The following is a 27,836-nucleotide window of genomic DNA, read 5'->3' as shown; positions in this document are numbered from 1 at the left end:
TGGGGAGGTGTCACTGGCCCTAAGAGAGTGGCAGTGTCTACAAACGTGCCTGTAGATTGTCTACTGGGGAATGATCTAGAGATCTCAGCCTGGGCTGAGGTAGAACAGGAAACCCATTCCAAAATGGTAGGCCTTCCCCAAAAGGTTAGTGGGGATGTGATAGTCACAACCCCTGCTCAAGCAGATTTCCTCCCTGAAAAGGTTGGACGGCCTGTGATGGCCACAGCCCAGGCTAAGGCAGACTTCCCTGAACAGGTTGGCAGGGCTGTGATGGTCACAGCCCACACCCAAACAGAGTTCCTTCCTGAAAAGGTTGGTAGGGCAGTGATGGTCACAGCCCAAACTCAAACAGATGTTTGTGTTGTGAAGCCTGAAACAGTGGATCACTCCACTCAGACAGAGAGTATTGGGGAGGAAGAAAAGTCTCCCTCCCACCAGACATTAGGTGAGAGTCAGCCTCTTCAGGGAACTGACCCTACCCCTTGTGAAGGAACTGTCCCAGAGGTAGTGAGGCCTAGCCTGGCAGAGCCCCTGATGTCATTGGACCCTTCCAAGGTGGGACCCAGTCTGGAGCAGGTAACCTGCCCCTCTCTACCCTGCCTCAGTCAGCCCAGGGCTGTAGAGGTCAGGGAGGCCAGTGGACCCCAAAGGGACCCCTGTCCACAGGAACACCCCCATCAGCAGACTAGGGGCATCAACACTAGAAACCCTAGCCAGGTGACAATTCCAAACACTCCTGAGGGATCTCCCTTACACCTAGTTAGGAACCGCCCCCAGATGGACTCTGTTGGGCACAGCCAAACCTGGGACCAAAGGGCCCCAAACCTGACCTGTCTCTCCAGTGAGCCAACAGAAGGGACCCAGCCTCCAGCTGTAGGTAGCCAGAGGTTCACCCTGAGAGTACAGTGCAACTCAGTCATGGAAAGAAAGGTCTATATGGTGGATAGTGATTGGTGGAAGCTGAGCCCAACATTAGTGGAGCCTCACTTCAATACTCCATTCCCACACCAGCCTTTTACTTTGCCAAAACACACCACAGGTAGAGATTCCTTATGGTGGAGACCCTCCGATACCCTTAGAGTGAGGGATTGCTTAGTGGACCATGAGACAGGGGGTAACCATGCCAGTGCAGGTACTTCCTTATATGGCCACTTAGGCAATATAGGCTTACCTGGTTAAGGATAGCCTTATCTCCTTTCGTTTGAGGGGGGATTGTGTAGGAAGGTGGATACCTGACTATGGTTACCCCCAACTTTTTGCCTAGTGTTTAGCTGGTTTTCGACTTAGTTGGCCTGGGATCCTGCTATTCAGGACCCCATGCTATCTGCTCTCTCTGTAAAATAGACTCCATGTACTGTAGGTACACACCAAATTGGATATTGGGTCACCTTTGTGAGTCCCTGTATAGAGTACCATAGGTACCCAGGGCATAGGTGCACCCAAGGCCTACCAGGGGCTGCAGCATATATTATGCCACCCCTGGCTGGCCATCTAAATTGACACAACTGGCTGATCACTCTGCTGGGGCAAGGTCGTGTAATCACCCTTTGCTTAGGCATAGTATCCCTATACCTACCTTACATCTAGACACATAGTAACCTATAAGTCACTCCTATGGCAGACCTTAACAATCCTGGAGGCAGAGTGCTTGGTTATGTGTGAGATGGTGCTCTAGCATGAGCTGAGCCTGTCTGCAGCTTTCGGAACCATGTCCTTATAGCTGTTCTATGATATAGCCATACCATATACTCTTAAGTGCATTATGAACCTCGCGGTTAAATGCTAACTTTGGTTTGGCTTTATCAAAACATGTCGTGTAAGGTGTCCTACGCTTTGGAATACTACCCCCTCGCCAGTTCTGGAGACGGGGGTAGCATTCCACCCTTCTAGGGGGAAAAGACATGTTGAAACTACTGTACCCGGTTAAAGTTAACCAGAGCCCCAGCATCACAAAATGGATGCTGCTGCCACAGACACAAGTCTGACCTCCTGCTGCTGGGAGTCCTTCCAGCGAGGGAGGCTTGGACAGTAGGTTTCCTGTCTTGGGTGGTGCTAGCACCACCCCCAGACAGGCTATAGTGTATTGGGGCAGGGAGGGCTGAATGAAATGTCCCATGCATAGTCCAGTTCAAACCGGTGCTGGGGCACTCCAGCCCCAGCTCTGGCGCGATACTGGACAAAGGGAAAGGGGTGTACCCACCCCCTTCCCTGGTCCCACCCATAGGAGGGACCTAGCAGGTAATCCAGCCCCTAAATTTGGTATATAGGTAGGAGCTGAGTCCCAAGACTTTAGATTTATCCTGACAAACTCTGAAACAAAACTCTGGACCTTTGACGATCTACTTTGCAAGAAGACGACTGAAGAATCTCCCTTGTGATCAAGGAGTGACCATCCTGTGCAAGCAGGCACCATCAAGCGATCAACAGTTTGCTTTGTCGACGCTCCTGCCGGAGCCCGAGCACAGAGCCTGACAAGACCTGGTCTTCCAGACTTCCAACAGCCCGATCCACAGTCACAGCAGAGCTGAGACCCGTGGAGGCGACGAGAGACCGGCCATCTTGGAAAGCCAGCTAATTGCTTTCCGTGCAACTTCTGAGGCACCCTCGAAGTTGTGCATTGGGGATTGAGAAGACCCAGCCCCGAGCACCAACTGCACCGAAGATCAGCCCTCCACACTCCACAAGTTCTGCGTGGGGCTCTTCTGCATTTTCCTGCTCGACGCGTCTGTCCGGTCACTTGCCCGTTGGCTAGTGGCCTCTGTGACGACGAACCCTTTGATTTGCATCGCTGGTCTGGTTGCTCCAGACTGGCCCCTGCTTCCCTGAAAAGGAGAAGCCCATCAGACCTTGCTGGTCTGATCAAGAAGCCATCTTCGATTCCTGCGTGGGTTGCCTTTGCCAAGGCTTGTTGACTCCAATCCGGAAGCAGACACCGCCGACAGCGAGAGCCTTCGTGGGACAGTCCGTATCCAGCTCCTGGTCATCGTCGACACCTCCTGGTCCACGTGGCTGCAGAGACAAGCTACACGACATCACCGGATTGCTTCGCGACACCGCCTGGTTCCTTCCTGGTCAATGGCTAGTGACCCAGACTCTGTCCCCTCTGCTTTCAGATACTCTTCATCCTCGATCCGCCCTTGGATCCAACCGGACACTTCTCTCCTGGTCGCCTGCATTATCTTTCTCCAAGGCGCCATAGGAATCAGCGACAAAACCCGACACACTTTGGTACCTATGCTTGACCCTAGCTAGAGAGCGACGCTTCCCCTGCTGATACCCACCACTGATACCAATTGAAAAGATCGTTTTTAAAATATTTGCCGAATTTGCACATCTTTTTAGAAATACCTTCTGCTAGTCTTAAAATTAATCTTTTGTGTTCACGTGTATACCTGTGCTGTGCTGGGAATTGAATTGGAGGGTGGGGCTGACGGCTATTACCAGGAATTGAACCGTGGGCAGGTAGCTAGAGGCGGCACGGCTGAGACGCCATTTTTCCTCCTGCGGGGCGGTCTAGTCGCTCTGGAGGGGATAAAGAGGGACGCATCGCTAGCGTGCAGCGGCCACGCCTAAGGAAAGCCGCCTGCGCCCGCCAGCGCCTCGGAAGCGCTTGGCGCTGGAGATGCTGCTCGTGCATTAGGAGATCACCAGGGTGAGTTCTTATCGCAGCTTAAATATAGCAGAGAGCTTATTGAAGATGGAGAACCGGAGTGAATGTCGGCCTTGTATGAAGCTACCGGTTGACGGTGAACATTTGAGTTGTGACATATGTAAATGGAAGACGGTTTGCTCTGGGAGAGAGGGAAGGGTATCTGGGAAACAGGACTGTGCCCCCTATCTAGTAACATCTTCGTCCGTTTTTGGGGAGGAAAGGCTTAAGGCTATGCTTATTAATGCCAGATCTGTAAAGAAACATGAATCCCAAATCTTTGATGTTCTTGCGGACGTCTTGTTTATTACCGAGACTTGGCTCCATGAGGGCTCTAACCCCACTATAGCGAATGCCCTACCCCCTAACTATAGGATAATTAGGAATGACAGATTGGGCAATAGAGGGGGTGGTGTTGCAATTATATTCAAAAACTCCCTCTCTTGCTCATCGATTCTGTTTTTGGGACTCGAGGACGCTGAAGGCTTGGGCTTTCTTTTATCCATCTCTGCCCATCAGTCCGTGGCTGGGGTTCTGATCTATAGACCTCCTGGACCAGCAGGACACTTTTTAGTCCTTTGAGCATGCTATGGAACCTATTGCCACAAGATTCAGCCAATGTCTGGTACTTGGAGATTTTAATCTCCATTTTGACCAAACTGATGCCCCAGAACCGAAGAAGCTATGTGAATGCTTACAAGTTTTTAATATGGGAGAGTATGTAACATCCCCCACTCATGAAAATGGGCATACACTGGATCAGATTTTCTCCACATGTCCGGTTATTCTTGACGGACCCCTACCTATTATATGGTCGGACTATTATGTGCTAACGTTTTATTTGGAGAAAGTCACCCCAAGGACATTATGCAAGGGCGGGAAAAAAGTTAAGGAATCCAGGTCTTTTAAATCTATGACACCTGAGGCTTTGACTGCCATATTGAACTCGCATCCGATTCCTGGGGATGGGTCTCTGGCCGACATTACATCTAGTCTAGAGGAATGGCTGCAGAATTGGGCATTGTATCTGGCCCCTCCTAGGGTTCTGAGAACTCCCAGAGATAACGTCTCCGCCCCCTGGTTCACAGAAGCCCTGAAGAAAAGCAAGAGTTCCTGTAAATGCTTGGAACGTCTGTGGAGGAAAAATTTTGATCCCAATAGCAAACAGGCATACAAATTGGCACTTAAAGTCCATTATCTTAAGGTTCGTGAGGAGAAAAAAAGTTACCTGGCCACAAAAATTGATTTAGCCAGCAATAGGAGTAGAGAGCTTTTTAAGATAGTTAAAGACTTTGTTTCACCCTCAGCGACCCAAAGATCTTTTATCCCGACCCTTGAATGGGCTACTCAGATTGCGGATTTCTTTTATAATAAGATTAAGGCAATCCAAGAGACCTTTGACTTGCCGGTTGCTCTGAATCAAAATTGTTTGTTTCAGAAGGAAGATCTTAGTGATGATATATTGCGGGAATTTCCTGTTATGACCCTGGATACCTCACTGGCTATTATGAAGACATTAAAATCTGGATCTCCTATAGATCCTTGTCCAGCCAAGACAATGGCCGGTGTTGCGGAAGTGTTAAACCCCGCAGTGAATAAAGCCCTGAACCTTTCTCTGTCTAGTGGTCAGGTCCCGGCCAGATGGAAATGGGGAAAATTATCCCTCTTCTGGAGAAGCCGTCTGCAGATCCTCTGGTGGCCACTAATTACATGCCTATTACGTCGTTACCTTTCTTCGCAAAGACTCTGGAGAAGCATGTAAACAAGGCAATCACTAAATTTATTGAGGACACCAATCTCCTGCACCACCAGGCAATCGGGCTTCAGGGCTAATTATAGCACGGAGACCACTTTGCAGGAGGTCTCAGAAAATATCAAAGGTATGCTAGACCGAGGGGGTAAGGCAGTTTTGATACTGCTCGACCTCTCTGCAGCTTTTGATACTGTGCCCCATGGTCGACTCCTCCAGAGATTGGAGGATTGCGGGATTGGGGGCACAGCTTTAAGGTGGTTCTCGTCCTTCTTGAAGGACCGTCAGCAGGCGGTTTGGACACCTCCCTTTACAGTGGACATCCCGGCACTGAACGTGGGAGTGCCCCAGGGCTCAGTGCTGAGCCCTACCCTGTTTAATATCTATATGTCCCCTTGGCGGCACTGGCTGAGAGCCTAGGGGCCAAAGTTCTCACGTATGTCGATGATTCACAACTGTCGTTCACTTACTTTTTGGCCATACCTCGGCAGATGAATGGCGAAATTGGTGGCCAGTGTAGGAGAGTGGGGTCTGCAATCCCATGGCCACCCCAGATTTTTGCTTTTTGCTTCACTGATTTACGACTTTCCCTGGCTGTGGGCCTGCTAATCAGACCCACAGCCTAGCTGTTCTCTCTCTAAATTACAACCATGTAGCCTAGGTGCATTTACCAATTGGTACTGGGCCACCTTATCAGTCCCTGTACAGTATACCTTAGGTATCCAGGGTATAGGTGTACCCAGGGCCTACCAGGGGCTGCAGCATGTATTATGCCACCCCTGGCTGGCCATCCAAAACAGACACAACTGGCTGCACGACAGCTGGGGCAAGGTGGTGTAATCATCCTTTGCTTTAGATATAGTTCCCTATATCTAAACCTAAAAATGGACACATATATTCCTATCAGTCACTCCTATGGAAGGCCTTATCAATCCTGAAGGCAGAGTGCTTGGAATTATGTGAGATGGTGCTCTGGCATGAGCTGAGCCCGTTTGCAGCTTGCGGAACCAAGTCCTAATAGCTGTTCCATGATAACGCTATACCATATACTCTTAAGTGCATTATAATCCTCGCGGTTAAATGCTAACTCTAGTATAACATTATCAAAACATGTCGAGTAAGGTGTCATACGAATTGGAATACTACCCCCTCGCCAATTCTGGCGACGGGGGTAGCATTCCACCCTTCTAGAGGGACACGACATGTATGTAACTGTGAACCCCGGTTAAAGTTAACTCGAGCCTCAGCATCACAAGATGGATGCTGCCACCACAGACACAAGTCTAACCTCCTGCTGCTGGGAGTCCTTCTAGCGAGGGAGGCTCAGACAAAGGGTTTCCTGCCTTGGGAGGTGCTAGCACCACCCCAGACAGGATTTTGTGTATTAGGTAGGCCAAGGCTGAAAGGAATGAGACATGCCTGGGGCACACAAGGTGCCCTGTGCATACACCGGTTCCAACCAGTTGCTGGCGCACTCCAGCCCCAGCTCTGGCGGGAAACTGGACAAAGACCCCTCTGACCTCTACCCACATCCACTGCACAGCTGGGACCCGTGGGTGCGACGAGCAACGTGGAGACGGCCATCTTGAAGAAACCTGCACAGTGCTTCCAGCACGACCACCGAGGGACCCTCGAGTAAGTGCATCAGGGACTGAGAAGCCCCACACCGACACAGCACCTGCATCAAAGACCAGCCCCACAGCCTCCACGAGATCTGCGTGGGGCCCTTTTGCCTGGTTGCTGCTTTTCCTGTTGTCTGGTCACTTGCCGGCTGGCTCGTGACCTCTGAGACGACGACCCGAAGATTTCAACACTGCTAGTCTGGTCCCCCAGACTGGCCCTTGCTTCCTTGTGAAAGAGAAGCACCCCGGACCCTCCTGGTCCGCACCAGACGCCATCTTTGTTCCACCGCGTGGCTTGCATTAGCCAAGGCCTGTTGACCAGATCGACGATCCAACACCGCCATCAGCAGCAGACTACGTGGGACAGCTCATGCCTCCAGCCTGGTCGTAAAGAACAGCTCCTGGTCCGCGCAGCTACAGAGAGAAGCGACCCTTCCTTCACCTGAACGCGGCGACAGCATCTGGTTCCCTCCTGGTTCCAGCATCGTTCTCTCTCTAAATTACAACCATGTACCCTAGGTGCATTTACCAATTGGTACTGGGCCACCTTATCAGTCCCTGTACAGTATACCTTAGGTATCCAGGGCATAGGTGTACCCAGGGCCTAACAGGGGCTGCAGCATGTATTATGCCACCCCTGGCTGGCCATCCAAAACAGACACAACTGGCTGCACGACAGCTGGGGCAAGGTGGTGTAATCACCCTTTGCTTTAGATATAGTTCCCTATATCTAAACCTAAAAATGGACACATATATTCCTATCAGTCACTCCTATGGAAGGCCTTATTAATCCTGAAGGCAGAGTGCTTGGAATTATGTGAGATGGTGCTCTGGCATGAGCTGAGCACGTTTGCAGCTTGCGGAACCAAGTCCTAATAGCTGTTCCATGATAACGCTATACCATATACTCTTAAGTGCATTATAATCCTCGCGGTTAAAGGCTCACTCTGGTATAACATTATCAAAACATGTCGAGTAAGGTGTCATACGAATTGGAATACTACCCCCTCGCCAATTCTGGCGACGGGGGTAGCATTCCACCCTTCTAGAGGGACACGACATGTATGTAACTGTGAACCCCGGTTAAAGTTAACTCGAGCCTCAGCATCACAAGATGGATGCTGCCACCACAGACACAAGTCTGACCTCCTGCTGCTGGGAGTCCTTCCAGCGAGGGAGGCTCAGACAAAGGGTTTCCTGCCTTGGGAGGGGCTAGCACCACCCCAGACAGGATTTTGTGTATTAGGTAGGCCAAGGCTGAAAGGAATGAGACATGCCTGGGGCACACATGGTGCCCTGTGCATACACCGGTTCCAACCAGTTGCTGGGGCACTCCAGCCCCAGCTCTGGCGGGAAACTGGACAAAGAATCTCCCCTTCCTGGTCCCACCCAGAGGAGGGACCTAGTCGTAGTGCAGCCCCCTTTAGCTGAATAAAGGTAGGAGCTGGTCCCATTCCCAGTTAGATTAATCTTGACAACTTCCACGAAGAAACTCTTGACCTTCGACCTCCTGAACATCAGAAGACTGAAGAATCTCCCCTATGGTCAGGGAGTGACCATCCTGCTTTGCAGGCACCATCAAGCTCCTGTGCGATTTGCTGCAAGTCCTTCCTTCCCGGAATCCGACGACCCAGCTCAACGAGACCCGGACCTCCAGACCCCTCTGACCTCTACCCACATCCACAGCACATCTGGGACCCGTGGGTGCGACGAGCAACGTGGAGATGGCCATCTTGAAGAAACCTGCACAGTGCTTCCAGCACGACCACCGAGGGACCCTCGAGTAAGTGCATCGGGGACTGAGAAGCCCCACACCGACACAGCACCTGCATCAAAGACCAGCCCCCCAGCCTCCACGAGATCTGCGTGGGGGCCTTTTGCCTGGTTGCTGCTTTTCCTGTTGTCTGGTCACTTGCCGGCTGGCTCGTGACCTCTGAGACGACGACCCGAAGATTTCAACACTGCTAGTCTGGTCCCCCAGACTGGCCCTTGCTTCCTTGTGAAAGAGAAGCACCCTCCTGGTCCGCACCAGACGCCATCTTTGTTCCACCGCGTGGCTTGCATTAGCAAAGGCCTGTTGACCAGATCGACGATCCAACACCGCCATCAGCAGCAGACTACGTGGGACAGCTCGTGCCTCCAGCCTGGTCGTAAAGAACAGCTCCTGGTCCGCGCAGCTACAGAGAGAAGCGACCCTTCCTTCACCTGAACGCGGCGACAGCATCTGGTTCCCTCCTGGTTCCAGCACAGTCACTGGCTAGTGACCAAGACTCTGTCCCCTTCCCTTTCAGGACTTCTCCTTCGTAGTTCCATCCTTGGAACCACCGGACGCCTCCATCTGGCTGCCTGCCAGCAACTCTTTGTTTCAGGCATCACCGGGATCAACGCAGCGAACCCGACACCACTTCAGCCCTATGCACCCGCAGCCTGTGGGTTAGGTAACTAAAGCTTCTAGGTGCTGAAGTCAGTGTTCACTATCCTAGTGTCCAGGTCCACTGTGGTTTTCCCTCCATCCAGCCGGGTTCGTCCGGAATCCGTAACTTTGTAAACTGTAGTATCCATAGACGTTGGTAAGCATCTCGCGTGAGAGTTTCCACTCTGCACGTGAGTCCCGTGGGCCTCCTGCTCCGTACTTACCTAGCTCGTAGCGTAGTCCCAGCGATCCTCCAGCCTCTGGATCTCCTAACAGTACTTTCCTTCCTCGCATTCCATTGTTCTTAGTATATGGTTTGTCGTGCCCCTAAGACACACGTGTAAATATTGTGCTAACTCGTATTTCTTTCGTAGTATTGTCATGTGCTTAGCCCTCTGATCTCATAAAGAGTTCAGAGGTGTTGTTATTAATAAATATATTGTTTATTTTCATAACAACCTGTGTGGTGTCCTTTCATCTGGTATTCAAGGGGTTATATTGTGGTAAAACAGCTGGCTTCACATGCCAAAAGAGTTTAGCCTAAGACTGCTTTGTCCATGCTACCATTAGGATAGCTGGTCTATAAGGTTGACTTACAACCAATCACCATAAGAGTTGTTTGGACTGATACAAGGTGGTCACTAGAACTAGTGAACATCATATATCAGGCCAACTTCTCACAGCCAGCGGATCAACTGGCGCATGATTCCTCTGTCACGACAGTGAAGAACTTGGGAGTGATGATGGACTCTGATCTCTCCATGAAGACACAGGTGCAGTCAGTGGCTGGAACTTGTTTTAGGATGTTAAAAATGATGAGGAATTTTTTAGCGCTGCTACCAGTGGCCCACAGAAAGACAGTGGTCCAGGCCTTGATAATGTCTAGGTTGGATTATGCGAATGTACTCTTTTTGGGTATTCCCGACTACTTATTAAACCCTCTGCCGATTGTCCAGAATTCTGCCGCTAGAGCAGTTTCTATGGTGGGATCCAGACCCACATGACAAATCTTTTGAAATCACACCACTGGTTATCCGTAAGAAACAGAGTGGTCTTTAAGGCACTTGTGTTGGCCTTCAAGGCGCTGAATAACAGCGGTGCCCAATACATCAGGAAAAGAATTGCGCCCTATTACCCGGTCAGGACTCTAAGATCATCTACCCAACATTTGTTGTGGGTGCCTAAATTCAGCCGGACCAGGAGGGGCGTCGCTCCTTCCAGGTGGTTGTGAGCAGAATATGGAATAAGCTCCCACTGTCTTTAAGGCAAGAGGGAGACCTTCTGTGTTTCCGCCGCCAGCTGAAAACCTGGCTTTTCCAGCAATAATTTAGAGGAGGTATCAGTAGGAGGAAGCACTGGGCTCTCTCTCTAGGGTTTTCTGCTTAACTGCTTTAGCGCCGGGACACTTTTCGGAGTAGCCGTGCGCTTGAATAAATACCCCATAACATTAACATAACATGCACCAGCTTCCTGTGGGTGAGGTAATGCGAGTATTTCGGTACTCCTGTGGGTATTGACTATCCTAGTTTCAAGTAACTTTTCCCTAGTCCATCCGAAGTGCCCTAAAAGAACTAGTGTCCAATTCTTTCGTTCCCATTCTAACTCTATGGTAACTTGCGTGCGTGTAAAGACACTGCACGCGCATCCCGTGGGCCTCCTACTTCCTATCCTTTGGTAGTACAGTGTAGCCCCAGCGATTCTCCAGGCCCTAGGCCTTTCCTTTGTTCGTGACGTGGTTCTTATACCACTATTTTAGTATATGATTCGAAGAGCCCCATGGGCATTACTGTATTTTGTGCAACTTATTGTATTATAATTAAGTATCTTGTTATATGCTTGTGCCTCTGACCTCATAAAGAGTTCAGAGGATTGTGTTAGAAATAAATACATATATATATTGATATACAACCTGTGTGGTGTCCTTTCACTTGGTATTAAAGGGGTTACATATGGTAAAACAGCTGGCTTCACATGCCCTCTTGAGTTTAGCCTAAGAATGCTTTGTCCATGCTACCACTAGGATAGCTGGTCTATTAGGTTGACTTTACAACCATCACCATAAGGGTTGTTTGGACTGGTGCAAGGTGCTCACTAGAATAGTGAACATCATATACCAGGCCAACTTCGCACACAGAGAACCAGATGGAAAAGGGAGTAGAAGCAGGGAGTCGAACTTCATCACGTGAGATACCTCTCTTCCTTCCTAAAGACCTTCGGTAAGACTGCCTTTGATTCCAATTGAAGCAGTATGCTTGGTTGTGTCCAGATTGTCTTTAGGGTAATATCAATGTTCCCGATCTCCACAATGATTTAATCTTTTTCTGAAATTTTGTGATATTCTTGAGCCACGTTCTAATGCCCTTGCAGTGTCAGTTTTAAGTCCTTGCAATGCCTCATTTACATGCTTGCCAAAAAGAGTGAGGCCATCAAAAGGCATATAAAGAATCTTGGATTGGACATCAGTATGGAAGGCTGTTGATTTTTACCAGGCTGGTCTTCTTAGTACAGTACCTCCTGCCAGCTGGCAAAAACCTGTATTTGAGACATCAATTGATGAGTCAACTATAAATAAAGCTCCCCTTCTTTTAGGATAGCTCTCAACGCTTCCTTTATCTTCATGAATGTGTTTCAGTAATGGAGCGATGTCATGTCGCGCCTGACAATCAATTTCTAAGTTTGCCAGGTTGTCATTGGTTGTCTTAATTGAGGTTACTGCTATATTTACATGAACTTCTTCAGCCCACATTTTGAATGCACTTGCTATTCTGGTCTGGTGGACTATAGGAGGGTGTTAATGGGGTCTTGGTTCTTCTCTGAGCTGCTGAAGAAATGACTGAATTCAGTTTGTGTGAACAGTGAGACAAGCCACAGCCAAATCCAGAGCCTTATACTTTTTCTCCAGACGAGGTATCACCGCTGGAACTAGCCGGTATTTTCATTAATTTTAAACCATCCCACCAGATATTATCAAGAATGGGTATGACAGTTAACAGACTTTCCAGGTTGAACTTTAAAGTAATGAAAGAAAACATAGCTGATTAACAGGCATCATTGGTAGGTTGAATTTCTTGGCAGCTTCTTCTATTAATTAATTAAATTTATAGATATCTGTAGAATCCTATGGATTCAGTACATCCTCATTTCCACTTTGGACAATGAATTCCCGTCGGTTATCATCATGTCCTCCATCGTCTTGTGGAAGTTCACCCTCCTCCTCATCAGAATATACAGAACCATCAGAGCCAACATCATCCATATTCTCTCTGTGAACAGATCTTGAAGATGGTTCTCTTGGTGGTGGTGGTACATTTACTGTGGTGAAACTGGTAAAGGAGCAGATAGAAGAGGTGGCAGAATGGGTGTAGCAGGTAATAACATTTTAGGATTATCGGTTGGTTGCTGTAGTAATAATTCAATGCAAGTATATCTGTTGCAACGTTAATAAAAATAACATCTGCACATGGTGGGGGTAACCATGAAAGCAGATCCTACTTTTCTACACCAGATGCATATGACATGAAGATCAGTAACCAAAAAGTGACACGTGGTTCGAAGGCAAAGGAGTTCAGGGTTGACCATGTCGAAAATCTCATTTTTGGGGAAAAATATCAACTGACACTGCAAAACAGAAAAAAAACTGTTCCAAAACAGAAGTAGTATTAAAAGGCAGTCAACATGTCTTTTCTGGTGCATCCACAAGTCAGCACGGACTGAAACAGCATAACCTCATATTAGTAATATACAATGTATAGGAGGCTGGCTCAGTATATAGTGTCCATTTGTTGTGAGGCATAGGAAACCCTTAGTGATAGTGTTTAGGTCCCTGAAAATAAAAGCTCTCAAGGGGTAGCTGTGGAGAGCATCTAAGGCTTATCCAGGAGGATGTAAAGCAGTTGCATTCAGCTATACAGTCAGTCAGTCAGTAAGCTTTTCACAAAAGAAAGAACCACACCAGGTGAGTATAAAATACTTGTTATTTATTAGCACACACTAGACCCTAACTTTGTATATCGCTTACCCGGAGATATCAAAAACACACTAAAAATACTTTAGAAATAGGCAGGTAGCATGGGAAAACACATAGGGCCCACCCGGGGAGCCTAACCATATAGTAAAACAGTGGAAAGTGAGTTAAGTACCAAAACAGGACTAGTACCCAATCATGGAGGACCCCAGGAGAAGCACAGAACCACCCAAGGTGAGTAGCCAGAGACCCCAAGTGGTTCGATTTTTACAATTCTAGGACCCTTCCCAAAGGACCTCGAAGGAACCACTTGGATCAAGGAAGGTTGGAGAGCTACCCCGCCTGTGTATACCCCAGGATACCTAAACCAGTGAGCAAAGGTCCATAGGGATGAAGTGGTGTCAGAACCGCCCACAGATGTCAATGGAAGTTCGTGGAAGGTCAGCAGCAACTGAGTCTTGTGGGCCAGGCTGGTGGAACCAGGACGTAGAATCCAGACGAGAAGAACCTGAAAGCAGAGGGGACAGACTCCACACCACCCAGAGGTGAGCAGGAGGCACAGTGGCACAATACCAGCTCTTGTCTTTGGTTCTTGCTGTAGCACGGTGAGGTTGAGGCAGCACCTGAGGAGCTCAGATGACAATGCAGGAGCACAGGAGCCTTCCATGAGCTGTTGCGCGTTGTCAAGAAGTGCAGGAAGGTCCGGAGCCGGCAGGACCACCAAAAAGCCTTGGCAAACGCACAGATTGTTGATGTTGATGCTGTTATATTTCATATCGGTACCCTAATATAGGTCCAGGGAACATCGTACACTTTCCCTACACCATCTCCCCTTTATTTCATATGAACGAGCCTTATAAGGATATAACTCCTAATAAGGACAGAATGCCTTTGAGAGACATAACCCCTTATAAGGACTGACTCCTTTTATGGACTTAACCTTTCACCTACTTCCAAGCAGAGGGTTTTCCCAATCGATATTGCTAAGACGTCATCCTTAGCAAATATGAATAATTTATGAGAACACTACCTGGGGGGTATACTTCACCTCTCCTATCTACGCACAAGGTTTAATCCCTAACGTCATCCTCATCCTGAACAATGGCTAACACACGCACAAGGACTGTAAAAATACAGCACCTCTTGCTATCAGTAGGCAGGAGGGAACTGAGACTTCAAGGCCGACACACGGACCAGAGAAGCTGAAGCTCCGACATGCAGTCGCTTCAGCTGACAGTGGTCTAAATATCCCCTGCGGGGTGTCCAACTCGAGTCCAGGACGAAGTCCCACACTCATTATTCAGGTAAGGGGGTTCGACTAAATCCTAGAGGGATTCTTGGCTCCTAAGCTTATTAGCTCTTTTGCACCTACTCATATGCTAGGTACACTTGGGTACATCTAGACAGGCATCTTAGGAGTATGCGCTTCATTTTACAAATGCATTTACTATTCATGTATATGTTCATGCCTATTGCAAAAAGGTAGAACTGTACTATTCCTTTTTATTCACTGTACTGCTGATCCTATATCTCTGCTACTGTGTAACTGTTGTAGCAGCGCATATATTTTACACGAGAAGAACAACGGTACAATAAATTCTTATTGTAAACACGCCCGACTGTTTCTTCTGTGTATCTCTGAGAGAAAATGAGCAAGCACGAGTGACTGGGTGAAAAGGAGTATATTGTTTTCATAAGTTTGAGGAATCAGGGTTTGTTGTGTTCCGAGGTTGGCAAAACCTACTCTCTCTGATAAAAGGAGATTCTAGGGGCACTGTGAGCAAGCTAATGCAAGACATGGCTAACATACACGGTGGGGGTGCACAGTCAGTCTACCACCAGACTCACAGGGTATGTTATCCTGCATGAGGGTACTATAGGAACTACAAAACAATGCTGTGTTGCAGACCAGCAAGGTCTGTAGGACTAACCCTGCAAGGGTAAGTCAGGGCCGGCCCTCATCATGCACGAGAGCCAGCAGAAATCGATGGAGCCTCCTCATGGAGCCTCTGGAAGCAGGCACAGGAAGTCGCAGGGAAGCCTCAAAAGCACACAAGAGATGGAGGCCCACGATGCAGAGGATGCAGGCAGGTCGTTCTTGGATCGGTGCAATGCTGGAGGCTGAGGCTTCTTGGAGCTTGAAGATCTTTCGTGAAGAGAGCCAACAAGTCGTGACAACAGCAAACAGACACAATGCACAGGGAGGCAGTTCATGTCAGCTGGCCCGGGATTACAGTCACCCAATTCGCAGAAAAGACTGGTCAGGTGGCTGGAAAACCAACAAACCACCACCAGCATTGCAGAGCCAGGCGATGTCCGTGGGACAACATGGACATCAAACAGTCGTCATAGAGGTACCTGCGGGTGCAGGGAAGTGACCCCTTCACTATAAGGGAAATTCCTTCTGGCTGGGATGTAGGCTGAGTCTTTGGTGACTCTGAGGATGCACGGCCACAGAGTTGCAGAACTTGAAGAAGCACAGGGATGAAGATGCAGCAGGAATCTACCCACCTGGAACAGTCTGGTCTTTGGTCCTGGCTTGAAGAACAGCAGAGTTCCAGTGTCCACCAGCAGAAGAGTCACTGGACAGCCTTTAGAGGACAGGCAGTCAGATCTTGAACTTGTTGTTAGGACGAATCTAAGGACCCACTCTCAGGGGAGCGCTTAAGTAACCCTAATTTGGGGAAGGACCTCTTTGCTGGTGACCCACCTATTAGAGGGGTCAAGGGCACTACTCGGCTATCCTAGCCAGTCAGATGCTTCCAGGGGCCAAGATTCAACATGGCCAGCTGGAGGAGCTTTGGGCACCTACCAAGGGAGGAGCTGGACAAGGGGGTGGATACTCCTCAGTCCTTTGTGTAGTTTTGCGCGAGAGCAGGAGCCAAGGGATTCTTAACTGGGCAAAATTGGTTTATGCACGGGGGCACCAAATGTACCCTTCAATGCAGTCTGGTGGCACTTGGAAGCACACCAACCCTACCTAATTCTAAAGGAGAGGTGGTCACAACTCTCCTTCGCAGGAAATCCTTTATTCAGCTTCCCCTACCCAAGTTAAGCTCATCAGCAGGGGGAGGTAGGGGAGAGAACACTGTCTAAGGTCAGCAGGAGCGCGAGCTACCAGGCAGACCCTGTAAGGTTTTACAGTTCGCTATGGGGGCCCTCTTAAGCAGCCCCCTCAGTACATGGTATCATGCAATAATACTGGAATCGGTGTAGTACCATGATTCCGACAAGTTTGATACCAAACATGACCAGGGGTAGCCATTATGTAGATGGATATCTCTACTTGCCAGTGTCCACTACATGCCTTATAATGGCTGTCCCACACTTACAAAGCCCAGAAAATAGAGTACAGGTTTTGTAGGGGCACCTCTGCTCACGTAGTGCTACCCACACACGTAGATGCATGCATACTGCCCTTGGACTGAAGGGCCTACCTTCGGGGTGACTTACAGGTTAAAAGTGCAGTGACCAGGATATAAAGGAAACCTTATATCCAAAGTGAAAGGTGCAAGCACCATTTCACCTAGACTGCAATGGCAGCTCTGCAGACAGTTTGCATGGGCCCCCATTGGTGGCATAATAAATGCTGCAGCTGATGGGAACACCTGGTCTGCCAATATCCTGGGTACCTCAGTACCATATATAGGGACTTATAATGGTACCCCAGTATGCAAATTGTTGGGTGTACAAAGTACTTCCCATAGAATTTAGAGGAGAGAACACTGCCACTGGGGTGCTGGATGGCAGGATCCCAGTGAACTACAGTCAAAACACACGGACAGTAGGCAAAAAGTGGGGGTATCTATAGCAGAAAGATCCTACTTTACTACACAATGGCCAAGAAAATATTTCCATATTTAGACTGGAGTCTCGGAAGGGGTCAATATAGGAATCTTGGAGAATTAATATCCATAAGAAAAATACACATTTGTCCCAGATTTACACTTTCCTGGACAAATCAATACTCGAACACAGAATACTGTGCCACTTATTTTGCAGCATACCTGAGTCTTGTTGTAGACTGAGCCACTGATATCAGGCACTCCTGAGTTACTTGAGCTCACAGAAACACCTGCAACAACAAAATCTGTAGTTATTGTTGAGATTTTAAAAAGATGGCACATTTAATATCCTTCACCTTCAAAATTCATTTCTCCCCTCATAGAGATGTGAGGTAGCGTGACAAAATAATTAAACTTAGGAAGCCGGTACCATACATCACTGCTCTCATCCCGTCAGAGTGCTACAGACTTTTCCAGATACAAAGGTCAGACTGCGCTGAATGGGTTATCAGACACCGCACTGACATGTTTAAGTGAGAGATACAATAGCTATCATCTCTCCAGTGCCATTTACAAAATGCCTAATGAAGTAAATTCTCAAACCTCAATTGCCACCTCTATCGGAAGGAACATGGGAAGTTCGGATATGGATGCAGGGCAGATTTTATTCATAAAGAACAAGTTACTTACCTTCGGTAATGATATATCTGTAAGAGACATAGATAAGTTATGGATTCCTCACCTTAGAATGACCCCTAGGCTAACGGGATCCGGAGAATTGTTTCCTCAGTAGTTTCTGCGCATCGATAGGTGGTGTTGTCCGACTCCGAGTTAGTCGTTGGTGTTGTGGTCGCCGGAATGACGTCGCTATATCTACTTATACCCCGCTCTGGCACGCTGACATCAGTTCTTTACACTACATTCCACACCAGAAGCGTCTGCGCTTGGAAGACAATGAGCACTGCTGCACAACACTAGGGTCCCTAAAGGGTGTCCCTTACCACAGAAGTCAGTTTGCAGAACGGGGAGGATGGGTGGGGCGGTGAGGAATCCATAACTAATCTATGTCTGTTACAGATATATTGTTACCAAAGGTAAGTAACTTGTTCATCTGAAAGAGACAATTAGTTATGGATTCCTCACGTTAGAATAGATACCCCAGCAATACCAACCCCGGAGGTGGGTCTGCGAACCAAGTTCACACCAGAAAGTCCTGGAGTACAGAATGGCCAAAGAAGCCGTCCCTCCGGACTTGGCTGTCCAGGTGGCAGTGCTTGGTAAATGTGTGCAGTGAAGCCACGTAGCTGCCTGGCAGATGTCAAAGAGGGGGAACTCCATGTCCCAAAACAGTAGAGGCTGCTGTCGCCCTGGAGGAATGGGCCCACAACCCAACTGGAGGTTACATTTTCGCTAAGGAGTAACAGATTTTGATGTTAAGAATGACCCATCGAAAGATGGTTCGTTTCTGCACGGACCTACCTTTATTGGCGCCCACATAGCCAATAAAGAGCGGGTCATCCACCCAGAACTGTTTTGTGCAATCCAGATAGAATGAAAGCGCAAATTTTGGATCCAGATGGTGAAGCCTCTCCTCTTCTTCAGAAGGATGCGGGGGCGGAAAGAAGGTGGGAAAGGGATGGTCTGTCCTATGAGGAAAGAGGTTACCAATTTGGGTAGGAAAGAAGGCCTAGTGAGAAGGACAGCTTTGTCTGGATGAACAGCCAGGAAAGGAGATTTGGAAAAAATGGCTTGAAGCTCACCCACCCTGTGAGCAGAGGTGATGGCAACCAGAAAGGCAGTTTTTAAGGGTTGAAGTCGGAGTTGACAATTATATAACTCCTTGAAGGCAGCGTACATAAGATAGGTGACAACCAGGTTCAAGTCCCACTGGGTCATTACGAAAGGGGTTGGAGGAAACAAGTGAATAATGCCCTAAAGGAAGCAATTTACAATAGGGGACTTAGCCGAAGAAAGTCCGAAATATAGCCTTTAAGAGTGCCCAGAGCAGAGCCCTGCTGGGCCAAAAAAAGAATGAAAAGGAGAACCTCTAAAAGGGGGGCAGAAAAGGGGTCCACAGCCTTAGCTGTGCACCATGCAAAAAATGTGTTCCATCTACAGGCGTATACCGTTTTGGTGGAAGGACATCTGGCTGCCAAGATAACATTACAGACTTTGGGAGGAAGGTCGAAAGCGGTCAATTGTCACCGCTCAATCTCCATGCAAGGAGGTGGAGGCTGGACAGGTTTGGTGGAGGACTGACCCCTGCTGCTGTGACAAAGGATCAGGGGTGGGGAAATCATATCGCCCGACGCCTGAACTATGTTCATTTTTACCACGGACAAGAAGAAGAAATGTCTATTTTGTCCCACGGACAAGTAGACATTAAATTGCGTACATGATACAGACTGTGGACACTCTGGGACTCACAGCCAATCAGAAAGGCAGTGGGGGAGCTCCAGACGCTTTTGATGCCTCTGATTGGCTAGCATTCCATGACTGGGCTCTAGCCAGTGATTGGCTGTGGAACTGAAACTTCAGTCTCAACAAGTGGCAATCTCAGCAATCGGGTGTCTTGCTTGCTCAAGATCAATGGGGTGAACTTGCAGAACCGTGCAGAAGCTGTCTCCATTTAACAAAAGAGGATAGCACAAATATCTCGCTGATGGTGGTGCAACCTGAAACTGGGGTGAGGAGGCAAGGGGGCATTAATGTTACCAGGCTAATGACAAGTGAGCATGCGGCATAAGGGGCGTAGGAATACAGGTAACTTTATTCTCGCTGCTCGCGAAGAGGCAATGCAAACATCATGAGGAGAGCTCAGCGGATTGAGGTAAAATAACGGCATTACCGAGTGCACAGTTCAGATTCCACAAGAGAAAACAGAGTGCACTAACTTGGGGTTTGGAGCGGACTGTTTATTAAGTGGAGCGCAGCTATGCAGTGACGCATATTATACTAAATGTGGAGTTAAAGAATTGCACTGGGGCATAAACATTAAAAATTCTCGCACTCAGTATCATCACATAATAGCATTAGAGCACACAAGCAATATGGTTGTTATACTGCGTATTGCCTGTAAAAGCTGCTGGATTTTAAAAGTGGTGGGCAGAAATGTGATTTGCATTAATTTCCTTTATAAGAGTGCGACAGAAGCTGCTATCCGTTACCTGCAAAGTGTCTGATCTAAGTTGTTTACTTTTTGCCCGATGAGAACGGAGGTGGTGAACAGTGAGCTGCTGTGTGCTGTTAAATAATATATGTAAAGACGAAGAGATGTTGAAATTCCAGTGTCCAGAATCAGAATCAGTCACCTATCGCAAACACTCATTAGTTGGTGGGCGCTTCACATTGCACACAATGTGACACGATTTAACAGTATTAGTCTCGCCTTATTTTTCTCTCACGCGAACATGTTTCATGCTCTTTCCTGCTATTTTTGGAACATGTGTGTGGTATCTCCCTCTTCAAAGCACCCCCGGCGCCCAGCATGTGATGGAGCTGCTCGCGGTGACATCACTTAGAATGTCACCGCGACCAGCGTTCCAAGGCGAGCGCCGGGGACAGTGTGTTATGAGGCTGTCTAACGTCAGGCTGTGGCTGAGGTCGCTGGAGTTATGTCTTATCAATAAAGACTACTGGTTAATCTACATTGGTGCCTTTTGTTGATTTCCACACTGGCGACGAGGAAAAGAACAATCAGCGACCTCAACACGCAAGAAAAGAAGATTGATATCTGGCTGGTAGTAGCAGCAGAGCAACGGAGCTGAGATCTGAGTAACAGACTGCTGACGAAATACGCCCGGCAAAGCAGAGACGGATCGCGTCGCAAAGGAACCTCCAGTTAAAGAAGCTACAGCGAGGTCATTAGCTGAAGCAGGAAAGTAAGGAGGAAAGGACGACTGCGAGACCGTAAGTGTTGCCGACTGCGGTATGAGAGCAAGTCCACGGCTGACAGCGGGAGAGCGGATAAAGCTGTTTGTGGTGAATAAGTGAGGAAGGAGAATTGCCTCGCAGTTCGCGTAGCAGTGTGAACGATCCCCACAGCAGGTCTCGAGACAGTGTGAGTCTTGTGTTGAAGCACGGAAGGAATTGGGGAAGGAGATTTCCTCGTGTGCCAATTCGGGCACAGGCGGTATTTTCGGATTGTGCGGCGTTGTGGGGAAGTGAGGTACCTAGGCCTGAGGCGGCGCACAGGCACCCGGTGAGCAGCAAGGCAAAGAGGCGGCAGGCAGAGCTGGGCGGACACTTACCAGGTCGGGCGCTGCGCCATCGTCACCAAACGCCTTCGAGTGCCTAGTGTCTGGTTTTCTGTCAGGAGGGCCGCCATACGTGGGAGACAGCTGCGGGAGGTCAGCGCGAACTGCAGCGGGTTCCTTCTGGCGGCGCTGTTATTCCCCGACTTCTCCCCTCACATCGCTAGCTCCAGGGTGGTGTCGGCAAACGAGCGCGGCAGACTTTGGGCAGAGCCTCACAGAGGCCGACGTGAAGAAGAAGGTTGCAGGACTTTCTCCACGTATGCTATCCGAGGGACACTCTCTTCATTGATAGCGCCGCCCCGACAGAAGCCTCCCCCTCGAAGTCTTCCCGACAGGAAGTCCCTGCCAGCAGAGGAAGGGAGGCTCATCCCCATTGGTTCCCCAGACCAGGAACTGTAACCATAGAAAGGGGACTATCCACAGTCTCATAGAGCTTAGTGTGACACAAACACTACCACAAGGCAATGTGAGCAGAATCAGTAGGTGGAAATCGTTCTACCACCAGTCCTCACAGACTGTGTACTTTTCACTAACGTTCCCGGGGCAATTGAAGGGGGACTGTAGGGTTCATCCTGGTAGGTGCTGGCAGTGTAATATAGGATTGGTGTGCTGGGTGGAGAACTGGCAAAATAAGAATGTATGCTTCATGTGGCTTGTGCTTATAGACCTGCTTACAAGTGCTACTGTGGTTCTGAGGGTCTGTGCATTCTTCTGAGGGTGCAAGTACAGACATTTAGCGTCCAACTATGCAAAGCGTGACCCCTCCACCCTTTTTCTTAACCACCCCAGGCGAACCCACAATTCAGTGGAAAAAGTGGAAGAAAGTGTTTCTAAATTACGCCACTGTGTGTGGGCCTAACCTTGGTCTAGAGAGGAAAGTTGCGTTGTTGGCCTATTATCTAGGTGCAGAAGGTGAGGAAGTCCTAGATCACCTCCCAGATTTAGGGGCGCAGGAAGCAACTAGATGTACACTACCTCCCCAAGACCAGCACGATCATGGAGAGGTACCATTTTGGGAGAAGAGCACAGAAGGAAGGGGAGTCCATAGAAGATTTTGTGTCTGACTTTAGGAAATTAGCTGCAACGTGCAAGTTTGGTGGCGCAAGTGAGGAAAGAATTAGGGACCGAGTGCGTGAAGAGTTATGGCTCAAGGACGACCCACCGTTGAGAGAGGTTCTCATAATAGCTAAACAGGTAGAGCATATGCTGCAGTGCGTCAAGGAGATAAAGCAGGACGCAGGGGAAAAGAAAAGCGAGGAAAAGGCCAGTGTCAGCGAGGTGGTGACGGAATGTGAGGCAGTGTCTGTGGTAAAGGGCCAGAAGTTAGTGGGAAGAGAACAGAAAGAGGGCAGAGTAGGGGGATCATTCAAGGGTACCTGCTATAGGTGTGGCAAGCAAGGGCACTTAGCTAACGACAAAGAGTGCCCCGCTCTCAGATTCACGTATAATAAGTGTGGGAAGAAAGGACATTTCAAGCAGTACTACAAGAGCGGGCAAGGAGTCAGTAGACAGGGTAGAGACAGGACGAATGTAGTGTGCGATGAGATAGTAGTGCAAGTGAAAGAGATACAAGTCCATAGTCCTAGCGACTCCACGTGTGAGGAGATAGTGGTGCAGGTTGAGGGAGGTCAGGTCAGTAGCCCCAAGGACACCATTAAAGTAGGAGATGTTGACCTAGAAGCATTGTTCGACTCCTGTTCTAGAATTACCATAATCAACGCAAAGGAGTTCTCACGAGTGTCTAAGGGAAAGATAACGTTGAGGAGAATGGACTTGAGGCCTGGAGGGTATGCTGGTCGCCCCATCTCCATGAAAGGGTATTTTCTAGGGAGAATTGGATACAGCAACCGAACAACGGTCTTTAAAGTGTACGTGTCCACTGTGGGAGACAACATTTTGAGTTGGCAGGCACAGAAAGAGCTAGGGGTCTATTTGAATCCAAACAGTAATCCCCAGATCTTAATACAAGAGATACAAGAACACAAGGCTGACGTTGTAACAGAGTTCAAGGAAGTGTTCAGAGAAGAACTAGGGTGCCTAAAAAACTATTGCCACAAAATAAGACTGAAGGAGAACACCAGGCCAGTAGTGGCTAAAGTTAGGAAACTTCCAATTGCCATCCAGGAGGAAGTGAGGTCCGAACTGGAGAAACTATGCAAAGCTGGAATCATTGAACCGGTGGAAGCGACAGAATGGTTGGCACCCATCGTGGCAGCAAAGAAAAAGGATGGGTCAGTCCGGCTCTGCATTGACTTATGGGCATTGAGCAAGGAGGTTGTGGTCGACCGATACCCCTTACCGAACATCACCCAAATGATGAGCATGCTAGAGGGGGCTAAGGTATTTTCCACTCTTGACCTCACCTCGGCCTACTTCCAAATAAGACTACACGAGGAGTCTCAGGAACTCACAGCATTTGTGACACCAATGGGCGCATACAAGTTTAGAAGGATGCCTTTCGGGCTAGTCTCGGCGGCCGCCGTGTTTCAGAGAATCATGGGCAACATCTTGAAAGGCATCCCAGGCGTCATGTGCTACCAGGATGATGTGCTCGTGTTCGCCAAGATCCATGAGGAGCACGATGAAAGACTAAGATGCGTACTTGGAAGGTTTCAGTCACAAGGCCTTACCGTCAAAAATGACAAATGTGTGTTTGGCTGTGCAGAGTTGGACTTTCTGGGGCACAAGGTGACGACTGAAGGTATATGTCCCAAGGCAGAACTACAAAACACAATCGTGAATCTGACACCCCCCAAGGGCAAGGACGAGATCAAGTCGTTCATGGGGATGTTGGAGTTCTACGGGAAGTTCATAAGAAACCTGGCGGGAAGGACATACGCCATTAGGCTACTGTTGAAGAAGGAGAATGAATTCAAATGGAGTCAGGAGTGCCAGAGAGAGTTCGAGGATGTAAGGAGGGCACTTGCAGAGGCCCCCAGTTTGAAGTCATATATACCCAACCGGGCAACGGTAGTCACCACCGATGCAAGCGCCAAAGGGCTGGGAGCTGTCCTCACCCAAGTAGGCGAAGAAGGAGAAGAAACCATAGCTTTTGCCTCAAGGTCACTCCAGAAGTCCGAGAACAACTACTCGGTGATCGAAAAGGAGGCGTTGGCTGTGTCTTGGGCAGTAGGGAAGTTCAGGGATTTCCTGTGGGGGACCCAGTTCACCCTCCGAACTGACCACAAGCCGTTGGTGGAAGTATTCAGTAAGAAGGGTCTGGATGCCATCTCCAGCAGGATAAGGCGGTGGGTGGTCAGTCTTCAGGAATATACCTTCAATGTCGAGTATGTCCCAGGAACACAGAACCTTGCGGCTGACTGTCTATCCAGACTCGTCAGAGATGAAGAAACGAGAGAGAGGCAAGAGAAGACGGACGAAGAAGAGGATGGCCTTCAGATGGAGGATGTCTGCACCATCCAGAGGGCGTTGGGAGAAGAAACATGGAGGAAGGCATTGGGAGAGGACAAGATACTGGAGGAGATCTGCACAAGAGTAAAAGGCGGATGGAAGCATGGTGACAAACGCGAGGAAAACCTGCGGCCGTTCCTGGCCATCAAAGATGAATTGTCCATAGTAACTCCTACATCGGGACTACAATAAAACAACGATAACAAAATGTCAAAAAAGAGCGAAAAACCAACCAAGGTTATCTCTACTTGAAACTAACCAAAAGGAACCTGTCCCAAATTTGGTAACATGTGTTACGACATACTGTCCTGCTACCTATATGGTCCAAAAGATAGTGAATAAGAATTGGGGCATATTGAATTCAGGCAATCTGGAGTGGCCAAAACCAAGATTTGCCAATCGGAGGACAAGAAACTTGAAAGATCTACTAGTCCACACTCGTCCGAGAAAACAATTATCTAGTAGTATAGAAAGAAACATCAACATGACACCGATCAGCGGACATTATCCTTGTGGTACTTGCCGAGTATGTGACTCAACAACGGTGACCAAAACTTTGCAATTAACTGAGACACTAATGTGGACCCAGAGACAACATACAAATTGCAACTCATCACATGTGATCTACATGATCACATGTCCATGCGGAAGCAGATATATAGGTATGACATGTAGGAAAATAAAATTAAGGATTGGGGAACACAAGAGTAATATACGACTAAAGAGAAATAACACGAAACTCTGTATTCACTTCGTGGAAACAGGCCATACTGTGGAAGAACTTAAATGGACTGTCATAGAAATGTTGACAGACAAGACAGGAAATGCCGAAAAGGTACTTTATGAACGAGAACAGAGGTGGGTCGACCGTTTGAAAACACACATTTTTGGGCTGAACGATGTTGTCCCATGGCACCAGTTTGCTTAGTATTTACCAAATTCCAATTCTAAAAACTGGAAGTTTTATAAGTTATTACTGGGTTCAGTTGTTATTGGATTGTAAATAATCACCAAGGTTGAAATAATAATTTTGCATTAAGTATTTTTACATTTTATTAATTTCTGCATTGAGTATTTGGACAAACCAGTATCTGACTTAAATGAAACTCTCCCAAGTCTGTTCTCTATCTCTACTATTTAGTTAACTATTCATCTCGAATCCCGATTCCCATCGTCTTTTGTATTATTGTATTCACAAAAGGAATCGAGTAAATACTGTGAGGATAAGTACAAAAAACGATGTTTTTAACTTAAGATACACTCGAAACTGTTTGAATGTTTACACTCAACTTGAATGTAGTTTACTAGTCCTTCGTTGATTTTTACCAAGGAAGTGCGCAGAGAGTACAAAACTACGATGCAAACGCATTTCCGCGTCCGGGGGCAGCGCCAGCACCAGACGCGGAATACGTGTATCTGTGCAGGTAAGAACTTGCAATGGAGTGTGTGTCACGCTTGTAATTCCGAAAACGGCAACCTCGTCTGAGAGAGTGCTAACGATCTCTTAAACGATCTCTCAATGCTCTGAGTGAAGTAAAAATATTTGCTCTCTCTGCTTGTGTCTTCCCCTTGTCTCCACACCAGCCTGAGACTATTAGTCTTGAAACCCCCGAAGCGGCCAACCTTCGCTTATGACCGAGGTATTTACAAAGACTTTGTACCTGTAAATGCCTTTGCATTACATCTCACCATATAGGACTTACATCTTAACATTTACTTTTCTTATGTGCCAACAATTCACTGTTTTAATTCTGTAATTGTAATTCGCCTTCCACTGTTTACTCCTTTAAAACCCAGAAGTACTGGATGAACATTTATTTGGTGCAAGAATATGCAGTACAAATATTAAGGTATAGATCACTACTTGAGAATTAACCTTTTGATTCCTTGCAGGAAATTTATAACCTCACAATTAAAGAAATAGGTGGATAAGAAATACCACCACCCAAATACTACACAAGAAGTGTGAGTACTTTTTTAAAATTGTTTTGTCCTGACGAAAGCCCCACAGACCCGGCTGGGCCTTAGGGAGCTGAAACATGTTGACTGTGTGTATGTTCTAAGAGATATACTATGATCGAGTAACATGATCAAAAAGTATACCCAATCGCTTTTTAAATAACAAACTACACCTTCTTTGAATAAAATTAATACAGGTGATGCTTGTTTATTAACGATTAAACCTTCAAGGTGGTGAATTCTATACCTCATCTCTGGACACTGCCACGTTGTTCCAGAGTAGCCCTCAGGATTGAGGCTGGCATAACGCTTTATAGATTACCCAATGATGCTTGCCACAAAACGTTTATGTGGGGCGGAGAATACAATAAACCGCACTTCCAAACAAACATAACGTTTATGAGGGTTCTCTATTATTTGGCACAACGTAGTTACAAGTGTCCTAGTCTATTTTGATTCAGCATAGTAGACGGATGCCTATTCAGGGGAACAAGGCTGGTACCACCTGCAACAGTGAGAGACAACCTGGTCGAGATAGCCCACAAAGGGCATTTGGGTATCACCAAAACCAAGCAAAGACTCAGAGAGAGCTAGTGGTGGCCGAATATGGACCTGGTCACCGAAAGGAGAATCAGAGAGTGCATTCCGTGCAGCAACAGCGACAAGGTCCTGAGACAACAGACACCCCCCATGGTGTGTAGGCCGCCCCCGTCAGGACCGTGGGAAGAGTTGGCATTAGACATCGTGGGCCCTATGTATGGAGAACTGCGGACGCCTTACATTTTAGTGCTTGTGGATTTGTACTCCCGGTGGCCGGAGATAAAGTTCGTCAATGAGGTCACGACCAAAACAGTCATCGGATTCCTAGAGGAGGTGTTCATCCGGGAAGGGCTGCCCAGCAACATCCTCACTGATAATGGGGTACAACTATGCTCGAAGGAAATGGAAGACTTCCTTGAAGAAAGAGGCATCAGACACAAGCGTTGCGCTTTATACCACCCCGAAACCAATGGCATGGTCGAGCGAT

General features: G+C 48.0%; 1 protein-coding gene across 5 annotated transcripts in view; it reads right to left on the bottom strand.

Moving 5' to 3' along the window:
- Positions 1-27,836, bottom strand: part of UBAP2 (ubiquitin associated protein 2) — a 1,803,012-nt gene that overhangs the window by 130,629 nt on the left and 1,644,547 nt on the right. For all 5 annotated transcript variants that reach the window (XM_078674719.1, XM_078674718.1, XM_078674717.1 and 2 more), the window contains exon 26: positions 17,406-17,473. In XM_078674719.1, the coding sequence (XP_078530845.1) occupies positions 17,406-17,473 (68 nt within the window). The remainder of the gene's footprint in view (positions 1-17,405; positions 17,474-27,836) is intronic.

The sequence above is a fragment of the Lissotriton helveticus genome, chromosome 2_1, assembly GCF_964261635.1.
Source record: "Lissotriton helveticus chromosome 2_1, aLisHel1.1, whole genome shotgun sequence".
Taxonomy (NCBI): Eukaryota; Metazoa; Chordata; class Amphibia; order Caudata; family Salamandridae; genus Lissotriton; species Lissotriton helveticus.
Note: the sequence above shows the minus strand (reverse complement) of the source record. Positions and strands in the feature narration are given on the sequence as shown.